At 36.0% G+C, this 26701-nt stretch overlaps 1 protein-coding gene across 6 annotated transcripts in view; it reads right to left on the bottom strand.

Moving 5' to 3' along the window:
* Positions 1-26701, bottom strand: part of AGTPBP1 (ATP/GTP binding carboxypeptidase 1) — a 93069-nt gene that overhangs the window by 58336 nt on the left and 8032 nt on the right. For 3 of the 6 annotated variants that reach the window (XM_084897947.1, XM_084897949.1, XM_084897950.1), the window contains exons 2-8: positions 15814-15878; positions 12234-12358; positions 11022-11089; positions 7758-7821; positions 7202-7348; positions 5999-6130; positions 2700-2793 (exon numbers count right to left, since the gene is read on the bottom strand). In XM_084897947.1, coding sequence (XP_084754073.1) covers positions 2700-2793; positions 5999-6130; positions 7202-7348; positions 7758-7821; positions 11022-11089; positions 12234-12358; positions 15814-15845 — 662 coding nt within the window. In that variant the 5' untranslated portion in view covers positions 15846-15878. Of the gene's footprint in view, positions 1-1213; positions 1288-2699; positions 2794-5998; positions 6131-7201; positions 7349-7757; positions 7822-11021; positions 11090-12233; positions 12359-15813; positions 15879-26162; positions 26259-26701 lie in introns of those variants that run through there. The other 3 variants (XM_084897948.1, XM_084897951.1, XM_084897952.1) reach the window with 3 other exon arrangements.

Genomic DNA, 26701 nt, shown 5'->3' with positions numbered 1-26701 from the left:
TCCCTCTTCCTTTTATGCTGTCTTCAGTCTTCACTCCTCCCTCCCGCCACATATGCAAATTAACCACCATCTTTGTTGGGTTAATTTGCATACTCACTCTGATTGGTTGGTGGGTGTGGCTGGTGGGTGTGGCTTGTGGGTGTAGCAGAGTGATGTTAATTTGCAAAATTACTCTATTATTAGGTAGGATACTCCTTTCTCAGGAGTTTAGACTCACTGGTTTCTACATGGTTTTGGATATACTCCATGTTGTATATCACAAAGATTTAAATATATGGACATTTTATATTAGAGTTGGTAACTTGGTTACAATAGAATAATGTAGGCTGTAAGTAGGAGATCAGAACCATTAGACAAAAGATAAATAATAAAATACTTTAAATATCAAGGGAGAAAACTGAATATAAATTTAAAAATAAAGAATGTACTTTTAGTATTCACATGCACATTACCACATTTCCTATCTAAATTAATTACATTGCTTTAATAAAAGCATTATGCTAATTGCAGGAATCATCTCATTAAATTCTCACATCAACCCTATGATGTACGTTCTAATATTACCACCTTACAGCCAGGAAACTTGGGCATAATACATTAGGTAACTTACTTTGTATTATGGAGCCAGTAACATGCAAACCTGTTCTGCCTACCTCCAGAGCCTACTCACTACATTACACTACACTAAGTTGGTTTTACTAATTGTGACACAATAATTTTCTTTGTCTTGTTACATTTCATCAGATGCTCTAAGATTGTATATGATCCTTGCACAAGTTTGTTAAGTTATCCCACCAAATAATATTTAATAAATGATTATATGTGCAAGTAAGTTCCCATTTTCAAAAGGATACAGCTAAAATATTTTACCTTTACTAAGAATGGGTAAGAAGACTGAAAATGGTCTGAAACTTATAAGTAGAATTTAATCAAATAGTTAACGTGGACAAGTTCTACCTTATAAAAGAATCATAGCTAATAAAAGCAAAAAGAAGAATAAATTAGCAAAATCAATGATCTGGACAATGTCATTAAATATTGCTAAATTACCAGGTGAAAAGTAGATGGATTACATCAACTCAATAATCTTAAGTGATGTGAAATAGAGTGACTACCACCTACGACACATTTTTTTTATTGGAATAAAAAGAACCCAAATCTAGTCAAGCCTCTAGCTCTATCAGTCTACAGAAAATTCGAGGGATATACCTACATGTTTAAATGACCCCAGGATACAGTCATCTTAATCCACAATGCTGGGACATTCTATAAGACAGCACCCAGGTCCTTCAACAAATAACAAAACAGAACCAAAAAAATAGGGGGACTGTTATTGATTTCAAAGGATTATAAGACATAGTAATCAAATAGAATGTATAGACTTTATTTGAATCCTGATTTGAACAAGCCAACTGAAAAAAAAAGATTTCTTAGATAATCAGAAAATATCAGTGGATATTAAAGAATTAGTAATATTGTTGGGCAAAGAAATGATACTGTGATAACCCTAAAAGAGCTCCGTGTGTAATAGCAATCACACAAAAAAAATTATGGGACAAATGTAAAGGCTGATATCTATTTTAAAATACTCTGGGGGGCTGAAGGGAGAAAGGGAAGGACCAGAAAGAGAAAGATAAATTAAAAATGACAGAGTGTTGATTTTTGTTGAAATTGAATGATGGGTAGGCATATCAGGGTTCATTATTCAATTCCTTCTATTTTTGAGTAGTTTTGGAAATTTCCTAAATATAATGAGGAATAATGTGTGTATCTTGGTTAGATCCCAATTCAAACAAACCAACTGTAAAAGAGCATCTTGAGACACCTGGAAAACCTAGAACACAGACTGGATTTTAGATTATATTAAGGAGTTAATAATTTTGTTGAGTGTGACTATAATATAGTGGTCATTTTTTAAGTCCCTGTTTAGTAGAGATACACTAAAGTACTTAAGGGAAAAATTAGAAAATATCTGAGATTTGCTTACAAAAATTCATATGACATTTAGGATTTGCTTTAAAATAACCCAACAAAAATAAAACGTGTAAGAAAATAAATGAAAAAAAAAATGGCAGAGTGCTGACAACTGCACATAATTAATATAACTATTCAAGACAATTAATTAGTTTACTATAATGTAAATTCTATGTATATTTGAAAAATTCCACGTAAATTTTTTTTTAAAGTATGACCTTTAATAGGGTCTAAGAAAATACGGCTTTTTTTTTTTTTTTTTTTATTGTCTGAGGTTGAAAGACCTATAAATGTGGTGGTTTTTTTGTTTGTTTGTTTGTTTTTAAGAATGACATTATTTTGGCACAAAAAAGTATAAATTAAAAATATGTCCAGGTAATTGTGAGAATGAAGGACATGGTCATTAGAAGATTGAAAAATTGGTAGGGAAGATAGTAGGCACTCAATAAATGTTTCTGAGTGAATGATACTCTATAAACCTCTTTTTCCTTATAGTATCTAGGAATTTTCAAAGTCTAAATTTCTATAACACTATATTCAATGAATTTAAAGTTTTCTAATTTTGATATAATTTGAAAATTAAACTTTATAGCAAAGAAAATCTTTATCATAATAAAATCACTATCTACAATACAATTTAACTCTACTGTTCATTGTACAGATCAAGATGATGAGATCTAGAATAACAAAGGATATCTCTATTTATACTCAAAACATTTACCTACTTCATAAGACTCAAATTCTTCTTACTAAATGGTCCAATGATTTTAAACATCAGTTCCACAACTCCATTTTTCCCTAAGGATACTGAATTCACAGCTGGGAGGGGAAGAAAAAATTTTAAATTATTTTAAAAACTCAGTAAGTAGGAATGTATATATATATACTTGGTGAAACATAGTCAAAATATATATTAATTATTCAGTAAATATAACTCAAGTTCCCTCATCCACCTTAACCAATCACTTAAAGGTATATTTTTTTTTTTACTTTATTTTTTTTTTTACTTTATTTTACTTTCAGAAATTGCAGGAAATTCTGAAAGAAGTTATAGAAAACAAAATGTTACTTCTAAAAAAATACTTTTAAGTTGCTTCATTTGTTTCTTCAAAAACTCTACTAAATACCACGTCATGGAAAGACAAAAACAAAGAACAGTTTACAGGAGAATGACAGTAACAGTAAACAAATCAATACTAAATTACTTGTAAAATAGATGAAGAGTTACAGGTTATTTAGATCACAACAGTGAGGAGTCCTTAATTCTTAGTGAAACAGAAGGCATTTCTGGAGAAATGGATATCTGGGCTCAGTCTTTTTTTCCTTTTTCTTTTTTAATCCTCACAAGAGGATATTTGTCCATTGATTTTGAGAGAGAGTGAAAGAGAGAGAGAAGGACAGAGAGAAACACGGATGTGAGTAAACATCTATAGGTTGCCTCCTGCACGTACCCTGACCAGGGCCCAAGCCTGGGAGGAGCCTGCAACCAAAGTACATGCCCTTGACCAGAATCAAACCCGGGACCCTTTGGTCCACAGGCCTACACTCTATCCCTGAGCCAAACCAGCCAGGGCTCTGGGCTCAGTCTTTACAAATGACAAGGAGTTAGTTAGGATAGGAGTTGCAGAAAGGGGCAGAAGTGGATATAGTATCAGGGGGAAAAAGCATTCTAATGAGAAGATGAGCTGGGTAAAAAGCAAATTATTACCCTAAAAGTTGTTCATTCTTTCAACCAGAGGAAAGTATCTCCCCTCCCACTGCTGGCAAAAAAAATAACACTCATTTTTTGGAAAATAATAGATAAAAAACATTGTGTGTGAAATAGCACCAACAGACAGTAAATTAACAAAGCATACATTTTAATAATGTATGGATAAAAGCTAGAAGAATGTACACTAAAATTTTTACAGTGAACATATGTTTGTTTTAAAATAAGATCTGCGTTTTGAATACAGGTCAGCCTCACAGCACGCTGGGGAAGGCATGTTTGAGAGAGACATCAGGAGGCTGCATGCTAGGTGGCAGGTGATGAGGACATGAATTAACAGCTCAGCAGGGAAAGGTTCCACACCGAAGATGCAAACAATTACCTAATCAGAAAATTGTGCCTAACATTTTCAGCTCTGAACAAATATTATTTTAAAGTTACAGGTAGCCATTTACTAGCCTTCTAGTGATTAAGTCAATAAAATGCCACCAAAAATATAATTCCTAAAGTTCTAATATGCTGATTTTAATTTCCTCTGCATCTGTTTAGTATTCCATTACCCCTTCTATTTTTGTCTGTGCTGTCTTGCTTCTTCTTCCTTAATTGCAGAAATCAGTGGTTTATTTTATTTACTTTTAATCTGTTTTCTTTTTTTTGATCAGCTGGGGTTTGTTTTTTGTTTTTTTCTACGTGTGTGTTTTTTTCCCTTTACTATTTCATTCCTCTTCTTTTCTTGTGTTTTTGCTCTGTTCCTAACTTCTTTGGTTAGATATACAATTTATTCATTTCCTTATGTTCTTTTTAATTCTAAGTGTTAATTACTTAAGTGCTCAGAACTAGATTCCTCTGAGCCCACCTTTAGCCATATTGTCAAAGCAGATAGATATACACACATAATACATAAATATGTATGTATGTATGAATAAATAATAAAAGAGTAATATGCAAATTTACTGTCACTCCAATGTACAAGATGGCTGTCCCCATGTGGACACAAGATGGCCACAAGATGGCCAGCAGGGTAAGGCAGTTGTGGACGGGACGATCAAGCCAGCAGGGGAGGGCAGTTGTAGATGATCAGGCCAGCAGAAGGCAGATGGGAGGGATCAGGCCTGCAAGGGAGGACAGTTGGGGGCAATCAAGCCTACAGGGGAGGGCAGTTAGGGATAACCAGGCCTTCAAGGGAGGGCAGTTAGGAGTGACCAGGCCTTCAAGGGAGGGCAGTTAGGGTTGGCTGGGCCTGCAGAAGAGAGCAGTTAGGAGTGACCAGGCCTTCAGGGGAAGGCAGTTAGGGGTGACCAGGCCTGCAGAGGAGGGCAGTTAGGGGCAATCAGGTTGGCAGGGGAGCAATTAAGCATCAATCAGGCTGGCAGGCAGAAGTGGTTAGGGGCAATCAGGCAGGCAAGTGAGCAGTTGGGAGCCAGCAGTCCTTGACTGTGAGAGGGAAGTCCCAGATTGGGGACGATGCAGGCTGGGCTGAGGGACACACACCCCAGTGCACAAATTTTGTGCACTGGGCCTCTAGTGTATGTATAAATACACATAAATACATATGCAGACATATCTACCACTTTGATTATTTTGCAGTGATACTCTATAAGACCATGTACTCTATAATTTCAATTTCAGATGTTTTATTAACCACCCCAATTCCATAATCAAGGAATAGAAAGAACCTTATGGGTTTGGGATCTAATATGGGTGAGAAGGAGAAAGAGAGACAGAGACAGGGAAGGAGAGGAGGAGAGAGGGAGAGAAGAAGAAAAGAGAGGAAGAGAGGGAGAGAAGAAAAGAGGGGGAGAGGGGGACAGGGATAGGAAAGATACTTCATCTGAGTTTCTCTTGGTAATCCCTCTTCTTTCCAGTTGCCTCGGGGGCTCCTATACTACTTATTTGCTGTTCTGATACTTCCCTACTGATTGCTGAAGGTAATTAGCTCCAGGTGACTACGCTACTTGCCTTCCCTCTCAGCTTTCCTCTCATCTGTGAAAACCTAAATAGGCACAGCAGTTTTCCAGCTGCCAATACCCTCACATTCTTCCACATATTTCCCACGAGGTGCCTACTCCTCCCGCTCACTACAAGCTTTTACAGTTAGAGGAATTCATGACAATTCTCAAGATTTTGCCAATTCTCCTTCTTACCACATATCACTTCTGTGGTGGTGCAGCTAGACATTATAAAAAGCCACTATTAAATATTCTCTTTATCTTGTCCACAAATTTTAGAGAGTTATGGAGTTAAGGTATTTTTAAATTTTCATTTTCTGTAACTTCAAAATACTGAGTTAACTAAAAACTACGCTGAAATACTCACAGTTTGCAGAATATACTCGTAAAAGCTGAAGACAAGGCAAAACCAGACGATGATTCTGCAAATTCTGTTTGACCAAGTTCAGGGTTATATTCAGAGCTCCATTAATTCTAGCTTTCACTCCAAATTTTTTGTCTGTTTATAAAAAATTAACACAATGTATTTATATGTAACTTTGAGTGAAATTAAAATGTCATAAAGCAGTGAAATTTAAAAACTTATGAACTTATATTACAAATGTAAAGTTGACCTGACATATCTAAAATTATAATCATTTTCTTGAATGATTTTAAAAGTACTTCTTATACGCCCTAGCTGGTTTGGCTCAGTGGATAGCGTGTCGGCCTGTGAACCAAAAGGTCCCAGGTTCAATTCCAGTCAAGGGCATGCATCTTGCTTGCAGGTTCCCTGACCCTGGTCCAGGCTCGTGCAGGAGGCAACCAATTGATGTGTTTCTCTCACACTGATGTTTCTCTCTGTCTTTCCTTTTCTCTTTCACGCTCTCTCAAAATCAATGGAAAAATATCCTCGGGTGAGGATTTTTTTAAAAGTACTCCTTATAACCCTGGACGGTTTTGCTTGGTGGTTAGAGTGTTGCCCCATACACCAAAGAGTCACAGATTCGATTCCTAGTCAAGCTGTATACACACACATACAAACATACATACCCTTTAGAATAAGCATTTAAACAAATACTTCAAAGTGTAAGACCTATATGTATGTCATAAGGCAATGGCAGAACTCAGAAATCATTATTTGAAGAATTTAGGTGATCATTTTTATCTCTGTGCAGATAGACAACTATAAACTGAAATTAGGTTCTATTCAAAGGATTACTTTTTTTGTTAACCTAAATCAGCTTCTTTGTTTCATATTCTGTGTTTTCTCAATTTTTGTAATACTTTGCATGACATGTTACAATAACCAATCTTATAACTTTTTATCACACACACACACACACACACACACCCCAAGACACACTTGTGATTTTGACATTTTTCTTCTTTTTCCTACATATGCAATGCAATTCTTCAAGAATTTATCAGGATCCTCAATTCTTTCAGGTCACTAATTGGCTTTGGAAAGCATTTCATGGCTTAAGATCAAGAAAAAGGGTAGCGTTCCAGATTTAAAATTTTACCAGTATCAAGGCACAGAGAAGCCATGTCACAAAGATGCTTCTAATCATACAAGTGCAATCCTTACCTTTCGGTCCAATCTTTGCAAGAATAGAATGAATCTGCACCATTAACTCCTCATTTGGGGAAGATTCTTTGCTGGCATTCATAAGTAACTGTAACAATATTTGTGTACCACCTTTGGCAACTAAGAAACTAGCTCTTCGACCTCCACCTTAAAAAAAAAAATTTTTTTTTATTTGTTTAAACAGCAAATCTTCCCATAACATATCAAATATCACTTTTAGCATTCAAAAAATATTTAAAGTGAAGACTTCTGAAATAAAATAAAAAAAACATCAAAATAAAATTTTGTTTTATTTCATTTGTTTTATTTAGAAAACAGTACAAAGAGTAAATACAAGCAGTGCCAAAATTCTATGTTCAGGGCTCCAATTTAAGGAATACTGAAAAATAACAAAAACAAGCAACAACAAGAATATGACCTACCAGTTTCCAAATTCCAATACTCAGAACAGCCTCTATATGAGTATCAGAAAATTCCTCATAAAGTACACATGACACATTATTGATCAGTATTTACAAACAGAAATTAGATAAAAAAAAAAAAAAAAAAAACTTACCAGCTGACACCAGCTCAACAAGAATGCTTAAGATATTAAGTGTAGTTTGAAGATCTTTCGTGCTCTGAAATAAATAGTTTATTTGCTTTATTAAATCGTTATAAATCTGTAATTCCAAAACTTTTTCTATTCCTGTTGGGAACTATCTGTATTTTACAGATGACCTTTCCAATTTCTCTAAGAACAAATGTGATGGGGTTTCCACTATTCTCTTCTTGCCCTTAAAAATTTTTACAAATAATCTGGCTATTACTTTCTTAGTATCAATATTATTACAAGAGGAATTAATTGGTATTTGAATTCTTCATCATCTGCCCAATAGGCAATAAAAATAAATGAATCAAAATATAAAGGCACTACAATGTATATATGGTAACTACCTAGTCACCTAGCTCCCCTCTCAGAAGGCACCTGTGTTATTGGTTCCATGTATCCAGCCAAAGATAATATGCAGGTATTTTTAAAAATCCATGTAAATATATATGTGTATACTGATTTATTTCTCCAAATAGTATTGCCCTACATATATATTGTTTTGTAAACTGATATTTTTACATATCAATAAATAGTTTTTTCATCTTCTTAAGGACTACAGAAAGTATTACACTATATGGCTAAACAATTGTTGATGTAACCAATCACCTATCAATGAAATTTTTTTTCCAATGCGATTTTTAAAAATCCCTTGCTATTAAAAAGCTGCAAAAGACATATGTAATACTTTCAACAACAAAGATGTAAAAGCAAAATAAATAAATAAAGTTATTTGGCATTAAAAATTTGCAACAAATACTACATATATTTACATGGAATCAATTACAGCTATATGTAGGATAAGTTCCTTGAATTTCTGGGTCAAAGAATATGAGTATTTTGATAGTAAACTGCTCTTAATGGAGCCATTTACACTCCCACCAGCAATGGAGAAGATTAACTATTTCCCAAAGTCTGGACAACCAATCTAATTAAAAAAAAAAATGTAAATATTACACTTGGTTACATTTCTCTTATTAAAAGCCATGTCTGGCCCGGCCTGTATGGCTCAATGGTTAAGCATTGCCCTAGGAGGTCATGATTCAATTCCCAGTCGGGTCCTATGCCCGGAGGTTTCTGGCTCAATCCTCAGTAGGAGCATACAGTAAGCAACCGATCAGTGATTCTCTCTCATCATTGATGTTTCTATCTCTCTCTCCTGCTCCCTTCCTCTCTGAAATCAATAAATATTTATATATATATAAAAGGCAATGGTTGAATGGACAAAAAATAAAACAGATACACAGAACAGAAGCATGGCCTATTCAAGGAAACACCATACCCAGGATAGAGAATTTTATAGTGTTATACAGAGGAATCTCAGAATTACTGTGCATCAGTAACTGGCATGGGAATCTTATTCCTCTTTCCAAAAGGAAATGGGTGTCTCCACTTCATATTTTAGCTCACAGACTGATGGAACCAAACCTTTTATAATTAAGTTTGAGCCATGTGACTGAGCTCAGGCTATTGGAACCTGAATGGAAGTTGCACTGTTATCTTTAGACCTTATCTAGACAAGTCTCCCAAATGAAATTCATCACCTCCCACCTCTGCTGACCTCAATAATTTATGACACAACCAAACAGGGAGAAGAAACAATGATGCTCTATCTCAAGTGCAATTTGTGTTTCTTTTCTAGGTGCTGTCTGTTCATAACCTTTACACATTTTTCTATTGGGTAGACTTCATCCCTTACAAATTTGTGCAAGTTTTTTTATATGTTAAAGAAATTATATATGTTGAAATCTTTTTTCCTCAGTTTGCCAAGTGTCTATGATGTTTTTTCCCCAGGCATTTTTGTTAATATAGTTGAATTTATCCATCTTTTCTTTTATGGCTCCTGTTTTTTTTTCATACTTTGAAAAGCCTTCCCTGTGCCAAGATTATTAAAAATTCTTCTCATTGCCGCAACCGGTTTGGCTCAGTGGATAGAGCGTCGGTCTGCAGATTGAAAGGTCCCAGGTTCGATTCCGGTCAAGGGCATGTACATTGGTTGTAGGCACATCCCCAGTGGGGGGGTGTGCAGGAGGCAGCTGGTCGATGATTCTCTCTCATCGACGTTTCTGACTCTCTATCCCTCTCCCTTCCTCTCTGTAAAAAAAATCAATAAAATATATATATTTTTTAAATTCTTCTCATTACTTTCTCAAGTATTCTGGGGGTTTTTTACACGCTTAAATATTTGCTTGATATGGAATTTATTTTAGTGTAGAAAGTAAGGATTTAACATTATACTCCTCTGCATGGCTACCAATTTGTCCCAGTTCCACTTATTAAAGCAATCCCCCTATCCCTCTGAAATGCTACCATTGATTAAGTAGTACTAAATTCCCATAAACATTTTTAATTTAATTTGGATTTTTCCATTCTATTCCATTGATGTCTATCTAGTTCCGACCCACAATTTCTAAACTACCTGAATTACTGAAATTTTATAATGTTCTCTGATATTTGGTGGGGCTAGTCTTTTCACCTTTATTTTTCAGAAATATCCTTTTGTTTCATAAATATCCTTTATCCCACTGAATTATAGGAAAAAAAAGTTAGTATTTTTATCAAGATTGCTTTAAACTAACAGATCAATTTAGAATAACAACTTTGTCATTTTTGACAGGAAGTAACTCCTATCAAAAAAACATAAAATCACACCCTGTTCTTGTTTTTCCATCTATTTTGAAATATAATTTGATATATAACATTATGTAAGTTTAAGGTATATAATGGTACTTACCCTCTATTCTTAATAAAATATAAAATAATGATTCTAAATGTATCCAGCTGATCTACCCAAAACTTTCACACTGGCATAGAATTTAATTATTATCAATATAATATAGTTATTCAACCAATATATATAGTAAACTAAATCAAAAATATATGTCAGCTGACATAACACAATAAATGAGGATTTCCAATGCCAATAATTTACTATATTAAGCTAAAGACTTATTTCTAGCTAATGCTTTAATTTCTATTACCAATTAGAATGGCATGTAAAGATTTAAAATGTGGTTATCATTATAATCATAGGGTAATATACTTAGAGGTTTGCCTAATATATATTAGAATGTTTATATAACCATTCCAAATGTTAATCTAAATCATAAAACAAACTTCCATTCGTTGGCTTTACCTCTAGGATAAAAATGTTATACTTTATATACTATTTTTTTCTTCAGTACTGATTGATACTAATAGTTACATGATTAAAGCCTGTAAATGCTTTACCTCTAATGTTGAGAGCAGAACTTCCATTCCTGTAGAACCTTTGGCTGTCATTTCTCTCCTTATTTTTTCTGAAAAGTGGGGGGGGGGGGGGAATATATACATATATATATAAATATACACATATATACATACTTATATATACTTATATATACATACATATATATAAGTATATATCATTTTATTATACAGCTAACATAGAATAAACAAGTCTCCATTGGTTCAGTAAACATTCTAAATTGGTTCTTACATGATCTTCCCTCTGATGCTGCTAATTCTATTCTCTGTAGACTTTCCTTGGCCTTTAGCACAGCTCCTAGTAGGAACTAGGTGAATCCCTGTCTGTCCATCTGTAATCTTAAAATCATTATCACAGTACAGGCACCAGAAATGAAGGTAAAGAGGCAGTGGTAATGGAAGGCCTCTATCATCTTTATGACCAGAACTAGAAAACATTTCATCAAATTGGTGAAAACAGAAACCTATCAATGTAACCCCTCCTATGTAACCCCTGTGTTTAGGGGTTAGTTAACAGCACCTCAAAACCCAGGAGAGGTCACTAATAGAATGTATTTGTTTCTAGAAAAATCTAAAATACATGCATCTTTTAATTCAGAAAGTGGTTGTACTAGATTCTAGCCTTTGGAAATATTATGCTTATCAACTAAGGCAGATGTATAAGGATGTTTATTGTATCAGTGCAAAGATAGGTGTACCAGGTATGTTCACTGTATTATCCTCAAAACAAAACACCAACAAAAACAAAGCATTAATAATCACATGATATTTCTCATCCCTATTTCAGAGATGGTATCCCAAATCCTAGAGATTCAATTCTTCCTTAAGGTCCTCCAGGCACTGAATGACAGAGCCTGCATTTCAAAGCAGGCACCACACTAATAACCAATGTTCTCTGCTACCTGACATCTTTTGTCAGCATTCTAGTGCAAGTAGCACTAGAATTAGGTATTTCTTGAAAATTGATAGGGGGAGGGGAGGGAGGGATTCGTCCATATGTAAAATCTTAATCATTTCTTAGAAACAATGCTTTGAAAATTAATTTCTTTCACAGCTATTCCATTTTCTACTTCTTGAGTCTATTTGAAGAAGTTTGATTTTTACAGAAAATCGTTTATCAAAAGTTTAAACATTCTTAGCTGCCTCCACTGTTAAAGAATTTTAAAAGCATTCCCAAAACAAGAGGTTAAAACTCACCTTGACTTTGAGCCAGATGAAGAATTTTTGACGTAACATATCTGGCAGTATCTGATTCTGTAGGCTCAGTACTGATCTTCTCCAGCTGAGCGAGGAGTCCGACAACCCGAGAGTTATTGGTAAGGCTAAAGAGAACGTTACTTTATATTAGGGCACAGCAGATCACTGTTTTTCACTAAGTGAAATGGGAAGTTTTGAGAGTGATGCCCTCTGACATGCCTTTATCAGACAATTGCACACGTCGCATTTGTAAGTTTTATTTCTTGGGTAATTGGTACAATGTGTTTATTATATTATGCTCTATATTTTCTGGTTTTCAGAAATATTTCATATTTTTAATTTAAAAATTCTGTAATTTAGTAAGAAAATATATAAAAACTTAAACATGTAACTTATTTTTGTAGTGAGAAAAATAAATTACATGTTTAAGTTTTTATATATTTTCTTTTTCTTCCAATATTGTAAAAGAGATAAATGTTTCCTTAAAACTGTTACTATAAATATGAATGAGCAAAAACATTAACATTATTAAAAAAATCCAAACATGAACAAAAGAAGTCAAAATAAGAAAATTAACTATCATGTACCTATCACCCAACTTCAACAATTATCAATTTATGGACCATCTTATTTCACACATGCTTACTTGCAGGCATACCCATCCATTGGCTAATTTTGAAGCAAATCTCAGAGAGATCATTTCCTATGTAAATACTTTGGCATTAATTATCTGTTTTTAAAATAAGAACTCTTTAGAATGTATCTATAATAATAACAGAATAATATGCTAATGAGACCAGACATCCTTCTGGATGAAGCCAGGGCTGCGAGGGAAGCCCGGGTCCCGGGTGCCAGAGGGAAGCCGGTGCTGGCAGCCAGAGGAAGGAAGGCCTCCTCTTGCATGAATTTCATGCATCAGGCCTCTAGTATAACTAAAATAACACTACTATACCAAAAACAGTAACAATAATCCTTTAACATCAACATCTAATTTCCAAGTTCAAATTTCCCAAATTCATATTCTCTCTCATTTTCTTTAACAGTAAGTTAATTTGTACAAACCACCAGAGACTGAACTCAGAAGAAGAAAACCTATCTGTCTTCCATTAAGTCAAACATTAAGTTTTCAAATATGTAATAAATCAATAGCATTCTTCTTATTACATTTTGAAAATAGTTATCTTTAATATAAAATGTTATTGTGTCATTATGCATTGCTTATTATTTTTAAGTAGATAATTTTTAATTCCTCAGTTTTAATTTATAACATGGTAAATATCAATAGATTAAAATATCCATATCAACAAAACTTTTTAGAGTCTTCATTCATTTAAGAGTACAAAGAGATTCTGAGCCAAACCTGTTCTTTTTGAGAGCTCTAGTTTTTTGTGGTGAGAAATTACATTAAGATACCACAGTTTTGCATACTAGGGAAAATACATCTTTAAGAGAAATTTGCATTACAGAAAACAAAATTCAGAAACATACTAATTGAGTGTGTTTTCCTAATTTTTTTTCAATTATTTTCATGTGTTAATATTTTTAATAGCTAATCAAACATCTATTTAAAAAATTCAAAAACATACAGAACACACTAAGCATAACACACATTTTATTCCGTTCCAAATTAAGAGTTTGTTTTGTCAGAAACTCTTAAAATGTTAAATTAACTTGTACTACTATAAAAAAAAAAATAAAACTTTTGCCCTAGCCAGTTTGGCTCAGTGAATAAGTGTCAGCCTGCAGACTGAAGAGTGTCGGGTTTAATTCCAGTCAAGGGCACAAACCTCGGTTTCAGGCTCCTCCCCGGCCCAGGCCCTGGTCAGGGCTCCTGCAGGAGGCAACCAATCCATGTGTTTCTCTCACATCGATGTTTCTCTCTGTCTTTCCCTCTCTCTAAAAATCAATGGGAAAATATCCTCAGGTAAGGATTTTTAAAAAATAAAACTTTCATCTAAGAGACTCCTTTCTGAGAATCATGCTATTACATGGATGTGGATGAATTTATTTTTTGAAGGAAAGAAAAAAAAATGGAAATTCAGAACATGAGCATTCCATTTCTGTACTTTTTTCATCTACAGAATGAAAACTGAATAAAATATTCTAAACCACTACTGACTCAGCTCCAAAATTTAAGGCTATTGACACTAATGTTGAGAGAATCATAGGATGAACACCAGGGGGCAGCTATACCATTTGAATAATTTTTAGACTTTATTAAAAAAAAAAAAAAAAACACAAAAAAACACGCACAATTATATAGCTTTTCAATGAACAAGGAGATAATTTTTTAAATAAAGAGATGGCCACCATAAGATGGCCAGCAGAGGAGCATAGTTCGGAGGGACCAGGCCTGCAAAGGAGGGCAGTTGAGGGCAATCAGGCCAGCAGGGGAGAGCAGTTAGGGGTGACCAGGCTAGCAAGGGAGGACAGTTAGGGGTGACCGGGCCAGCACAGGAGGGCAGTTGGGGGCAATCGGGCTGGCAGGGAGCAGTTAGGCATTGATCAGGCTGGCAGGGGAGTGGTTAGGGGTGATCAGGTTATCAGGCAGAAACAGTTAAGGGCAATCAGGCAGGCAGGCGAGCAGTTTGGAGAGGGATGTATTATATAGGGTGGTATTTTGTGGAAGAGCCACAATCAAAAGGCCAAAGAGCTGCATGTGGCTCTTGAGTCACAGTTTTCTGACCACAGGTATAGTGGATAAGACAGAAACTAAACAAGAGTGGTTGGAGAATGTGAAATGAAATGTAGATTGCATTTATAGACTATTTCAAACTTTGGGCTTTTAAAAAAATCATATAAATTGGACAGTAACAGAAGAACAGAGTCTATAAATACTGTAAAGTCCAGATTATTTTTAAATGGTAATAAATGGAGGAATTAAAAATTCAAGACAGAAGAATAAATAATAATTAAAAGACTCTCAGAAGGAAGGAGGTATAAAATCTAGAACAGAGGTGACAGTATTAGTCTTTGACAAGAAAAGAGAAAAGCTCTGCTGGAAATAATCGATTCTACACTAGGAAAAAAAGAAGATTAAATGAGAAAACAATAAAAGTCAATAAACTAGAGTTCTGGGTAAGGCAGAACCCTTACAATACAGATATTTGCACAAGTGAGATACACAGATGAAAGATTGTTGTTGGAGAATAAAAAGTCTGAATTAGTACTTAGAAATGAGAATTTTGCCAATGGTAACATTTAGGGCATGATCATGACAACGATGAATGAAATGAAGAGAAAATATCTGCCTGCTGTAGCCTTTTTTTTTTTTCTTAGTCCTCATCTGAGGATATGTTTTTATTGAATTGAGAGAGAGAAAGGGGGAAAGTGAAAGAGAGAAAGTGAGAGAGAGATAAAAGAAAACATTGATGGGAGAGAGAAATATCAATGGGTTGTCTATATGCCCTGACTAGAGATTGAACCCGCAAACTTTTGGCATAAGGGACGACACTTCCAACAAACTAAGCCAAACCGGCTAACTTAAACATAAATAATATTTTTAAAGTGATGGTTTCAAATAACTGCTTCATGCATTATTTCTGTCATTTATTCATATTGGTATTTAGAATTACAATACCTTTTATCTGATGCCACTTTTAACTTGCTCATCTTGAGTTACTTCATTTCACCATTGCAGGTAATCTAAAAAAAAAAAAAAATTTAAGTTAATTAAATATAATTCTGTTTTCTATACATTAGATGTCATAACTGCCATACAGCTGAAGGTTTTTGTTATGGGAAACACAAGATAACACTGGAAACCAAAGAATATGTGAGCTCTATGTGCTTCTGGCAAGTCACTTCAACGCACAACCTGTGACTATTACCTAAAACCAACCAATAAAACATTACCAGCATCCTAGCGCTACAAAAATGCAAAAACCTAATCTAACACAATTTACAATCTAGTGTCCCCATTTCTTTTGCGATAAAATTATCCTTCCTATTCTAATACTCTTCCTTAAAATACTCAAACCAATAATAGCATCCTGAGATTAGTGTATTTATTGTCGGCCATTCACAAAAGTACTCAAAGACTGCAAATATGTATGATTATTTCTACATGAGAATACTTTTACATTAATAACAAGTTGTTCAGACAGAGTAAAAACCTGTAACACCTTATTTAATGCATTTCATGCATATTTTCCTTCAAGCAGTACAGGTTTTATCTTTATAAAGTTCATACTATACATTTTAAAACATTAAATCTTGATTCACAAAATTTTGATAAGTTTTGGATTATGTGTAAAAAATTACAAGGTCCGTTTTTAAGTTAGTATAAGAAATTTTAAAATTGCTGTTCTTTTTTTCAACTGGCTTATTTACTTATTTATTTATTTAGATTAATCCTCACCCGAGTATATTTTTCCATTGATTTTTAGGGAGGGTTGAAGACAGAGGGAAAGACAGAGAGAGAAATGTCAACGTGAGAGAAACACATCGACTGATTGCCTCCTGCCCGAGCCTTGACCACGGCCCAGGCCAAGGAGGAGATTGCAACCAAGGTATGTGCTCTTGACCAGAATCAAACCCGGGACCCTTTGAGGAGCAGGCCACACTCTATCCCTGGGCCAAACTGGCTAGGGCTCAACTGACTATTTTGTAATGACTACAAAATCAAAGTAACTTTCCCAATATCCAAGTTAATTAAGACTTAACTGCATATACAAGAGGAGTGGGGGGAGGAATTTGATGTGTTTTCAGAAGTGCTGCTGCTGCCATAAAAAGTTACTTCTTGTTGAGTGGTATGTTTCTCTCTGAAACTACATTAGCAGCACATCTTATGGAAAATTCACTGTAAATTCCGATTTGCAAAAATTAATACTGGGCATTTACATCATTCCTATGTCAACAGCTAAGAAATGATTCAAACTTCCAATTCACAGTAAGATAGCAATTTAGCCACAGGCATTTCTCTCCTCTCCCTCCCAGGACTAGGGTAAGGTAAACAGTAAAGTCCACAGTGACAGAGAGGAAAACTATGGGGAAGGAAGGTACTCTTCCCAGAACTCAGGAAACTCACAACCAAGAACAGCAGAGAAATAGACTGCTAAACAGCTAACTAAAACTTTACAACTGCACATAACTTGTAAACTCCTCAATATCCCCATGTTCAACATGCCTGGCAAATAATCTCCAAAGAAATTGACAACCTCAAAGAAATCTGCCTTCTGAGACTTTCGAGTTCCTCAGGAAAGAGGCCAATTCTCGTCCTCATTACCTTAGGGCTAACCCAGCATGTCCTGTACAGACAGCGCTTTTATTTCTGAGGCCTGAGACCAGAGTGCCTCAGAGTAAACGAAGGCCCTTCGTGTTGCTGTGAAAGTTTGTGTTCCTTCCAAGTATGGGGTAACAGAAGTGCTGCATTTCACCAAGCTTGTGGTTTTGCCTATCAAAGAGTGACAAAGCAAGAAAGAGGCAAAGAAGTTGAGAAGGTATGCAAGAGAGTATATAATAACGGATGGTGGAATTTAGATATAATCTACTCATTCCTCTTCATTGGATCATTTTTCATCACCATAAAATCATGTTGTTTTTGTGTCTCCTTGGGGCGGGGAGGAGGAAGAGGAGGGGGAGGAGGGCCTTCTTGCTCTCAGTTCCCCAGCTCAGCTACTCTCCCATTCCTTCCCTTCTGAAAGCAGAGTTGTTTATATACATTGTCAACAAGTCCTCTCTTCCCATTCCCTCTTAAACACATTCCAGTCCAGTTTTCCACATACCGCTCCATCAACACTGCTAACTGCTCTTGTCAGCAACCAATGATCTCATTTAGTGTTACCAAATCCAACTGTCCATTCTCAGTCTTCCTCTTACTAGTTCTATCAGCAGCATTTGATACAGCTGATCACTCCCTCTTCTTGGAAGTACTGGCTTCATTTGGATAAACTCTGTTTTCTGTCTACCCCACTGCCACTCCTTCTAAGCCTCTTTTCCTGGAATGCCCCAAGACTTAGTTCTCTCTTGTTCTTGCCTAACTCAGGTCTCTTGTTGACCTCATTCAGTTTACTCAACACTTCCACTTAGATCTCTCTTATCACAAACTCAAGATATCCAAGACTGATCTCTTGACCGTTCCTTCCCTTTCCAGGGTGCTCTAACCTCAGCTTTTCCCAAGGGTAGTTAAAGACAATTCTCTCCAAGTATGTGATCCAAACCTTAACTTCCTCCTTAGCTCTTGTCTTACACCCCACATCCAATACATCAAGAAGACCTGATAAGCCCTGACCGGGTAGCTCAACTGGTTAGAGCATCATCCTGTTATGCCAAGGTTGCAGGTTCTAGCCCCAGTCAGGGTACCTACAAGTAACAATTAATGAATGCATAAATAAGTAGAACAACAAGTTGATATTTCTTCCCCCCCCCCCCTTCCTCTCAAACAAATATCCATTAAAAAAAAAATCCTGATAATTCTACTTTTAAAATATAGAATCTGATCACTTTCACCACATCTACCTCTATGAACAAGCCACCATCTTAGTCTCTCTTCTTACCTTTGGCTCCCTAGAGTCTGTTTATTCTCAACACAACATCCTAACTGACCTTTTTAAAACCTTGGGGAAAAGAAAGAGAAGAAAACAAAAAAGAAAACCAAGAAATATACCAGTTACCCCATTTCTAATGCTTTGCTATTAGTGCAAACTTTCTAAAATGTGGACTGACTATATTACAAGGAACCTATACTGTGAAATTTTGTGATTGTCTCATTTGGTCATTTATTATGCCCTTATGTTTTACATTATAACATTTTAATTACAAATATGCTTCATAATCAAATATGTCCATTTTTAAGGATGAGGTACCAGAGAAGGGCCAGTGGACAATTTTGCGAGTATATCACTAAATTAGTGCAACAAAAGACACACACACACACACACACACACACACACACAAAACCCCATCTTGAAAACGATGGGTTTACACACAGGCTGGTAATTCAAGTTGTCCAATTCCATTCTGTGTTGTCTCTGGAAAATAACTTTTCAAGTAATTGCAACAAAGGTTCCAGCAATATGCAAAGGACATTTAACTACAAATTATAGTCATTTAACAAGTTAAAGGTACTATTGGAATCTGAAACATAATAAAGCTTTTCTTTTTTTTTTTAATTATATTCAATGAAAAGGCTGATGAAACAATTTGCATAGTAGCAGAACTTACTAGAAAAGGGAAAGCCATCCAATTGCTGAGAAACTAATGAGATCAGAATGTAAAATTATGCCGAGTAAAATGCTTATATGAGATGCAATAGGAGAAATGTTTAAAGTTCTACAGCATATTAGCAGTAAGGTAAGTCAACATATTGACCTGTCACATGATGTAAAATACGTAATAAGCAGAAATATATGGTGTGTTTTTTATCCAGATTGATGAATCCAGAGTTTGTAAACTGTAATATATCTAAGATTATACTCTAGATCACATGTGTCAAACACAAGGCCCGCGGGCCAAATCCAGCCCGCCAGGCCTTGCAATGTGGCCCACACCGCGCTGTCATCACTGCACTCCACTGTCAGTTTATGACATTGTCAGTTTATGACTGTTCAGTAAACCATTCGGCCCGCGATTTAGGCTGGATTTTAGATTTTGGCCCCTTCTCTGATTGAGTTCGACACCCCTACTCTAGATATATTATGCATTCATAAATATTACAAAATTTGAGAATAGTAAAATTAAGAAAAGTTTTTTGCCTAAGTGCTTGCTGCCCAAGATTAACAAAAAAAAACAGGGCATTTAATGTTTTGTCCTCCTATCTGCAAACTAAAAGTCTATTTAGAAGCACTATGTTGGCATCTGAATTGATAATATCCCATCAATAGCTGGCTCTATGTGAAGATTTGCTACTCTTATTAAAAAATTAAAAGTAAAATTAAAAATACCTGACTTCATAACACAGTATTTTCAAAGAGAGCTAAGTGTCAAAAACTCTGGGAGATGAAATTTTTTAAAGTTATACTTAAAGCTACAAAACTGATCAACAAAAACCTGTACACTCAATAATGTTTAAAGAACTACATGGAAACCTAGACAAAGAGCACATAAAACTCCGGCTACATGAAGAAATCCAGTGGCTTAGCAAAAGGCGAGTTCTCAACAGGTGTCAGCTGAAAGGTGAATTGCAGGAGTACTTTCACAAGCAGGTCAGAGAATCAAGAGCGGCTACTGAAGCTAGTCACCTTAGCAAACACTTATCACATGAAACAACTGAACAACTCTCAGCAAGACCTTAGAGAAAATATTTTTACTTCAAGTGACAAGATTCTTGGCCAGGGAAATTCATGTGACAAAAGGAAATCATAAAATGATTGCTACTTGGACTTGAGAGTGAAAAGGGATCTCTGGACCTTGAGGAGGAAGAATCTTATGTGCCACTTTCTGGCTAGACCCTCAAGATGAGATTTACTGATCTGCCCCTTAAAAATTCTGGATTTCTATGAAAGAGTAGTGACCTGCAAATCACAATAAAGAAATGAGCATTTTGGCTACAAGTGTTCAACTTTTTATGTAAGAAGTTTTTTAGTTGTTTATTAAGTCAAGGAGAAAATCATCTCATGTCAGTTGAAAATGAAATCTGTGAATGGTTATTTCAAGTTCAATAAAAGAAAGCAAACATAATTTTCATATGAAAGACATAAATTTCATTATTTATTTTTAGTTTTAAAAAGTAACTGTCATGTATATAGCCTTTTCATAAAAGGTCAAATAATATATATATATATATATATATATATATATATATATATATATATATATATAATTTGAAACTTCTGGAACTATATTTGAGCCTCATCATGTCAATCGGTTAAAAAAAAAGTTGGGTATTTTTTTTTTCAAATTCTTATATAAATTCTGTCTTAGGCTATATTTTTATTAACATTATTTTTAGTAGCTTTGTCACTTAGCATTCTCAATAATTTTCATATTGTAAATACATTAATATACATCAGCTTACAAGTATTACTGGCCAATAGACAACAGCTGAATGCAACAGAACTGAACGTCTAGAAATAAACACATATATCTATGGCCACAACATACATGAAAATAAAAAAGAATGTTCAGATACATGCTACAACATGAATTAATCTTTAAACATTGTGCTAAATGAATTAAGCCAGAAACAAAACAATATTGCTTTCATTTATATGAAAAAAATCTAGAATAGGCAAATCATAGGAATATAAAGTAGATTAAAGGGCTGGAGGTAAAGGGGAATAGGTACTCATTGTTTAATGGAAATTATAGAATGTCTGCCTGAGGTAATAAAAAATTTTGGAAATATTGATTATGGTTAGACAACATTGTGAATGTAATTAATGCCACTGGATTATAACCTTAAAATGATTTAAGTGGTTTTATTGTGGCCAAATATATTTTACCACAATAAAAAATTACAAAAAAAAAAAATAATAACTTGAAATATTTATTTAAATTAAGTCTATCGGGCCTATTTTTTTAAAGCCATTTATTTAACAGTAACTTAATACCTCTACCATATGAGTCTTTAAAAATCATGAAGCCCTAGCTGGTTTGGCTCAGTGGATAGAGAGTCTGACTGCAGACTAAAGGGTCCCAAGTTCGATTCCCGTCAAGGGCACATGCCCAGGTTGCAGGCTTGATCCCCAGTTGGGGGCTTGCATTAGGCAGCCCATCAATGATTCTTTCTCATCATTGAGATCTCTCTCTCTCTTTCTCTCTCTCTCTCTCCCTTTCTCTCTGAAATCAATAAAAATAAAAATGTTCCAACTGGTGTGGCTCAATGGTTTAGCTTCAACCTATCAAGCAGGTCACAGTTCAACTCCAGGTCAGGGCACATGCCCAGGTAGAGAGCTAAATCCCCAGTAGGGGGCATGCAGGAGGCAGCCAATCAATGATTCTCTCTCATCATTGATGTTTCTATCTCCCTCTCCTTTCCTCTCTGAAATACATATATATATATATATATATATATATATATATATATATATATATATATATATATATATATATATATTTTTTTTTTTTTTTTTTTTTTTTTTTAATTAAAGAGTCCAATGCTTTTTAAAAAAAAATCATGATAATGAGCTTAGTTTCCAGAATGGTAAACTAAGTTAATTATTTGTTTTTCAAATAAGGTTGGTTAAAGTTATTTTTGTTCACTTTAAATAAATATAAATAAAAATACTCTTGTACATACCATATACACAGGCCATATTTTATCAGTATCTTGTATAGTAAAAATTTGTGGTAAGACTCCTAGGCCTACTTGAATAAAATAAAAAATAAAGTGGGAAATTTAAGAAAAGGAAAACCTATTTTTTCTATCTGCATTACTAACACATCAGAGTTTACATCTTTTGTGTGATGGAGAGCCACACAAAAGAATAGACTAGTAAGATGGCCACAATAATTAGGTGCACAGAAAATATGTCATCCTCTGTCAATAAAGCATTAGCAGTCATTACTGGAGAACTGTGTTAAAAGACCTAATTATTTTCCAGTACTATCCTACAATCCTGAGCTTCCCAGGGCCCCAAAGGCCTAATGAGAGTTCTCCCACTCTTGCCACAAGTGCCCCATCCAATGGGAAAGACTCCTCGCCCAGCCAGTTTCACCATCAGCCAAACCAGTAGTACTTGATTGAATCCAAAATCTAACTAGTTTCAGTCCCCTGCCAGCTCTCAGAATTATTCAAACAAACTAATCACAACTCCCACAGTGAAGGGATGGGAAGGTTACTGTGACCTTTTGTTACTACAAAGCCTGTCCCTCACAGACCCTGTGGCTGGTTCACTCTATTCCCATGCGATGTGCAGTATCTTCCTCTCCCAGAAAATTGCTGACAATTTCATCTCACCAGTGTCTGGTAGTATAGATTTGAAACTATTTAGGACAGAAGATCCATACTTCACCAAAGGATTATAGGTGGTAGTAACAATTATTATATCTAAACTTTCCATTTATACTAATATCAGGAAGTTTATAGATGTTATACCTTTTATGGAGGAATTCCCTGAGACCTAAAAATTATTTCACGGATCCTCCGGTGTATAAAGATTGAGAAAAGCTAGTCGAGTCTCTGTAGGCAGGGTTGGTGCAGACCAGAAAAGGTTGGTCCTGGTCCAGTTTAGTTCTATAGCTGGTAAGCACAGCAAAAGATTCCTGATCACACAGCCTCCTGACCAAAGACAACAGTTTCCTAATTTTAAAACAAGAGAGTGGTTCTAGCAATGAAGATCTAGGAGCAATTTCACAATTACACAGGAGGCCTTTTAATCATAAAAGAAACAATTACAGCCGAAACCGGTTTGGCTCAGTGGTAGAGCGTCGGTCTGCGGACTGAAAGGTCCCAGGTTCGATTCCGGTCAGGGGCATGTACATTGGTTGCGGGCACATCCCCGGTAGGGGGTGTGCAAGAGGCAGCTGGTCGATGTTTCTCTCTCATCGACGTTTCTAGCTCTCTATCTCTCTCCCTTCCTTTCTGTAAAAAATCAATTAAAAAAAAAAAAAGAAAGAAAGAAACAATTACACACACACACCCCTTGGTTTCTCAATTCTCTGCAGAGGTTTGGGGAGTTGTTGCTTCAAGCTCAAGCTAGAGTCTCTTCCTTTAGATCTCCAAACAATTCTGTAAAGCACATGATACCTGTGCCAGACATTAATTTATTGCCCCTCATCTCCAAATTCACCGTGTGCCTGTTCTGTGAAAATGAATGTATGCCCTCAAAATATTCATTTCTGTGCCAGCTGGCAAGATATTAAGCTTTGTCAAAAGAGGACGCTGGAAAGACACTGCAGAGGAGAGAATTTTGCTCTGGCTCATTTGCTCACTAGGCTGCAGCAGACAAGGCTTCTGCAGGACCCACTCCTGCAACAAGGATGGCTTTCCCAGCAGCAGGCTCCTGCAGCACACCGGGCGGCCCCAACAGGAGGTAGCACAGAGACCGGACAGACATCTCCCCGTGGACAGCTTTCCCTGGTGCCCTAGAGGGTTGATAGTCAGCAAATTCACCACCCAGAGCTACTTGCCTTGACCTTGCCTTTTCCAACAAGTTCTAGACCCCAGATGGAGAGGGAAATCCACTACCTCAGCTTCACTCTACCTCAGTAACTATATCAGTTTTTCCTATTTTGCTTAGAGCTATCTTTACTTCTTACTGGTAAACCCCTCATTGCTCCAATCCCAGTAGTTAATAATTCTTTTTTTATATACGTATTTTTCTTGATTTCAGAGAGGGAAAGAAAGAAACATCAATGATGGGAGGGAATCATTGATTCCTGCACAAGCCCCATTGGGGTTTGAGCTTGCAAACCAAGCATGTGCCTTGACCAGGAGTCATGATCTCCTTGGTTCATAGGTTGATGCTCAACCACTAAGCCATGCTGGCCAGGCTAGTCGATAATCCTATATAATAAAAGGCTAATATGCAAATTGTCCCCTCGGGAGTTTGACTGACTAGGAGTTCAACTGCTCACTATGATGTGTGCTGACCAGCAGGGGACAGCACAGAACAAAGGAAGGCCCCAGCTGGCTGCTGGCAATGGGGGAAGGAAGGCCCCAGCTGGCCCTGATTGCTGGCCAGACCTAGGGACCCTCCCCATGCACAAATTTCATGCACCAGGCCTCCAGTCTATAAATGTTTCCCCGAAAATAAGATAGTGTCTTATATTAATTTTTGCTCCCAAAGATGCGCTAGATCTTATTTTCAGGGGATGTCTTATTTTTCCATGAAGAAGAATACCGCACACATTTATTGTTAAATGAAAATAAAGGAAATGTATCATCTGTATACGGTACGGTAGTACGGTAGTTGTCAACACAAACCAGACAAACTGTGAATCCTACAGTATCAAGAATTAACTCATTTGCCGAAACCGGTTTGGCTCAGTGGTAGAGCATCGGTCTGCGGACTGAGAGGTCCCAGATTCGATTCCGGTCAAGGGCATGTGCCTTGGTTGCGGGCACGTCCCCGGTAGGGGGTGTGCAAGAGGCAGCTGGTTGATGTTTCCCTCTCATTGACGTTTCTAGCTCTCTATCCCTCTCTCCTCTTCTCTGTAAAAAATCAATAAAATATTTAAAAAAAAAAAAAAAAAAAAAAAAGAATTAACTCATTTATTCAATGACAATCATGTCATCATCTTCTGGAACATCATCATAACAATCCAATTCCTGAATTTCCTGGTGAATTTCTTGTGACTCCATTTCTTTCAGAATCAGTGGACCAAATCTCTCATGGTTAGCCTCGGGGGGAGGGGAGGGAGGGGGGGGCCTTATTTTCAGGGGGATGCCTTATATTTCACTCAGAAGGAAACCTGTAAGTAAGTCTTATTTTCAGAGGATGTCTTATTTTGGGGGAAACACGGTATATAAGCCTAAGTGACCGGTTGACCAGTAGCTATGATACACACTGACCACCAGAGGACAGACACTCCAGTAGATTAGCTTGTTGCTGGGGTCCAGCCGATCAGGACTGGGCAAGACAGGCCAGACACGCCCTGGAACCCTCCTGCATTCCCTCCCCAGGCCCCATCGTGCACTGGTGGGAGTCCCTCAGCCTGGCCTGTGCCCTCTTGCAATCCAGGACCCCTCTAGGGATGTCAGAGAGCCTCAAGCCAGGCCGAGGGACCCCACAGATGCACAAATCTGTGCACCAGGTCTCTAGTTCTTTATACAAATCTTTTCCTGTTAAGTTACAGTGTGGTTTCTATCTCCTGAAAGGACCAAACTGATACATCCCAACAATTCTCTAAGCTCTTTGGTTCTTATGGTAAATAAACACTTTCTGCTTAAGGAATCTAGAATAGATTCTGTTCCTTAAAACTGAATCTTCACTTTTCTTTTTCAATAAAGAAATTTTTAAGGAGTGAGGAATCATACAATATCCTCAGAGATTTGATTAATCTCTGACTTTTTTTTTTTTTTTTTAATTAGGAAGTGAACCCTACCTGGTCTGGCTTGATGGTTAGAGCGGCAACTGGTCAACTGAACGGTCACAAATTCAATTCCAGTCGAGAGCATGTAACTTGGTTGCAGGCTCTATCCTGGGTCCTGGTCAGGAAGCATGAGGGAGGAAGCCAATTAATGTGTCTCTCTCACATCAATGTTTCTCTCTCTGTCTCTTACCCCCCCCCCCTTTCACTCTCTCTAAAAATCAATGAAAAAAATACCCTCGGGTGAAGATTAACAAAAAATAAGTAAATAAAATAAAATAAAATTAGAAGTGATACTAATCACACATAGCCAGGATTAAGATGGCTACTATAGTCCTAAATTAGTCTATTAAATACTTTAATTGTAATATGAATTCCATCTTAGACTATTATCATCCCTGCTATGCCTAACTACTATTTAAAATTTATTCTACAATAAGATTACACTTCACACCCACTAAAGTGACTATAATCAATAATAAACAATTAAGATAATAATAAATATTAGCAAGAATGTGAAGAAACTGGAAACCCCATACATTGCTGAAGGGGAT

This window comes from Pipistrellus hanaki (genome assembly GCF_964339955.1).
Source record: "Pipistrellus hanaki genome assembly, chromosome: 11".
NCBI classification, from domain to species: Eukaryota; Metazoa; Chordata; class Mammalia; order Chiroptera; family Vespertilionidae; genus Pipistrellus; species Pipistrellus hanaki.
This window is presented reverse-complemented; position numbering and strand designations above follow the sequence as displayed.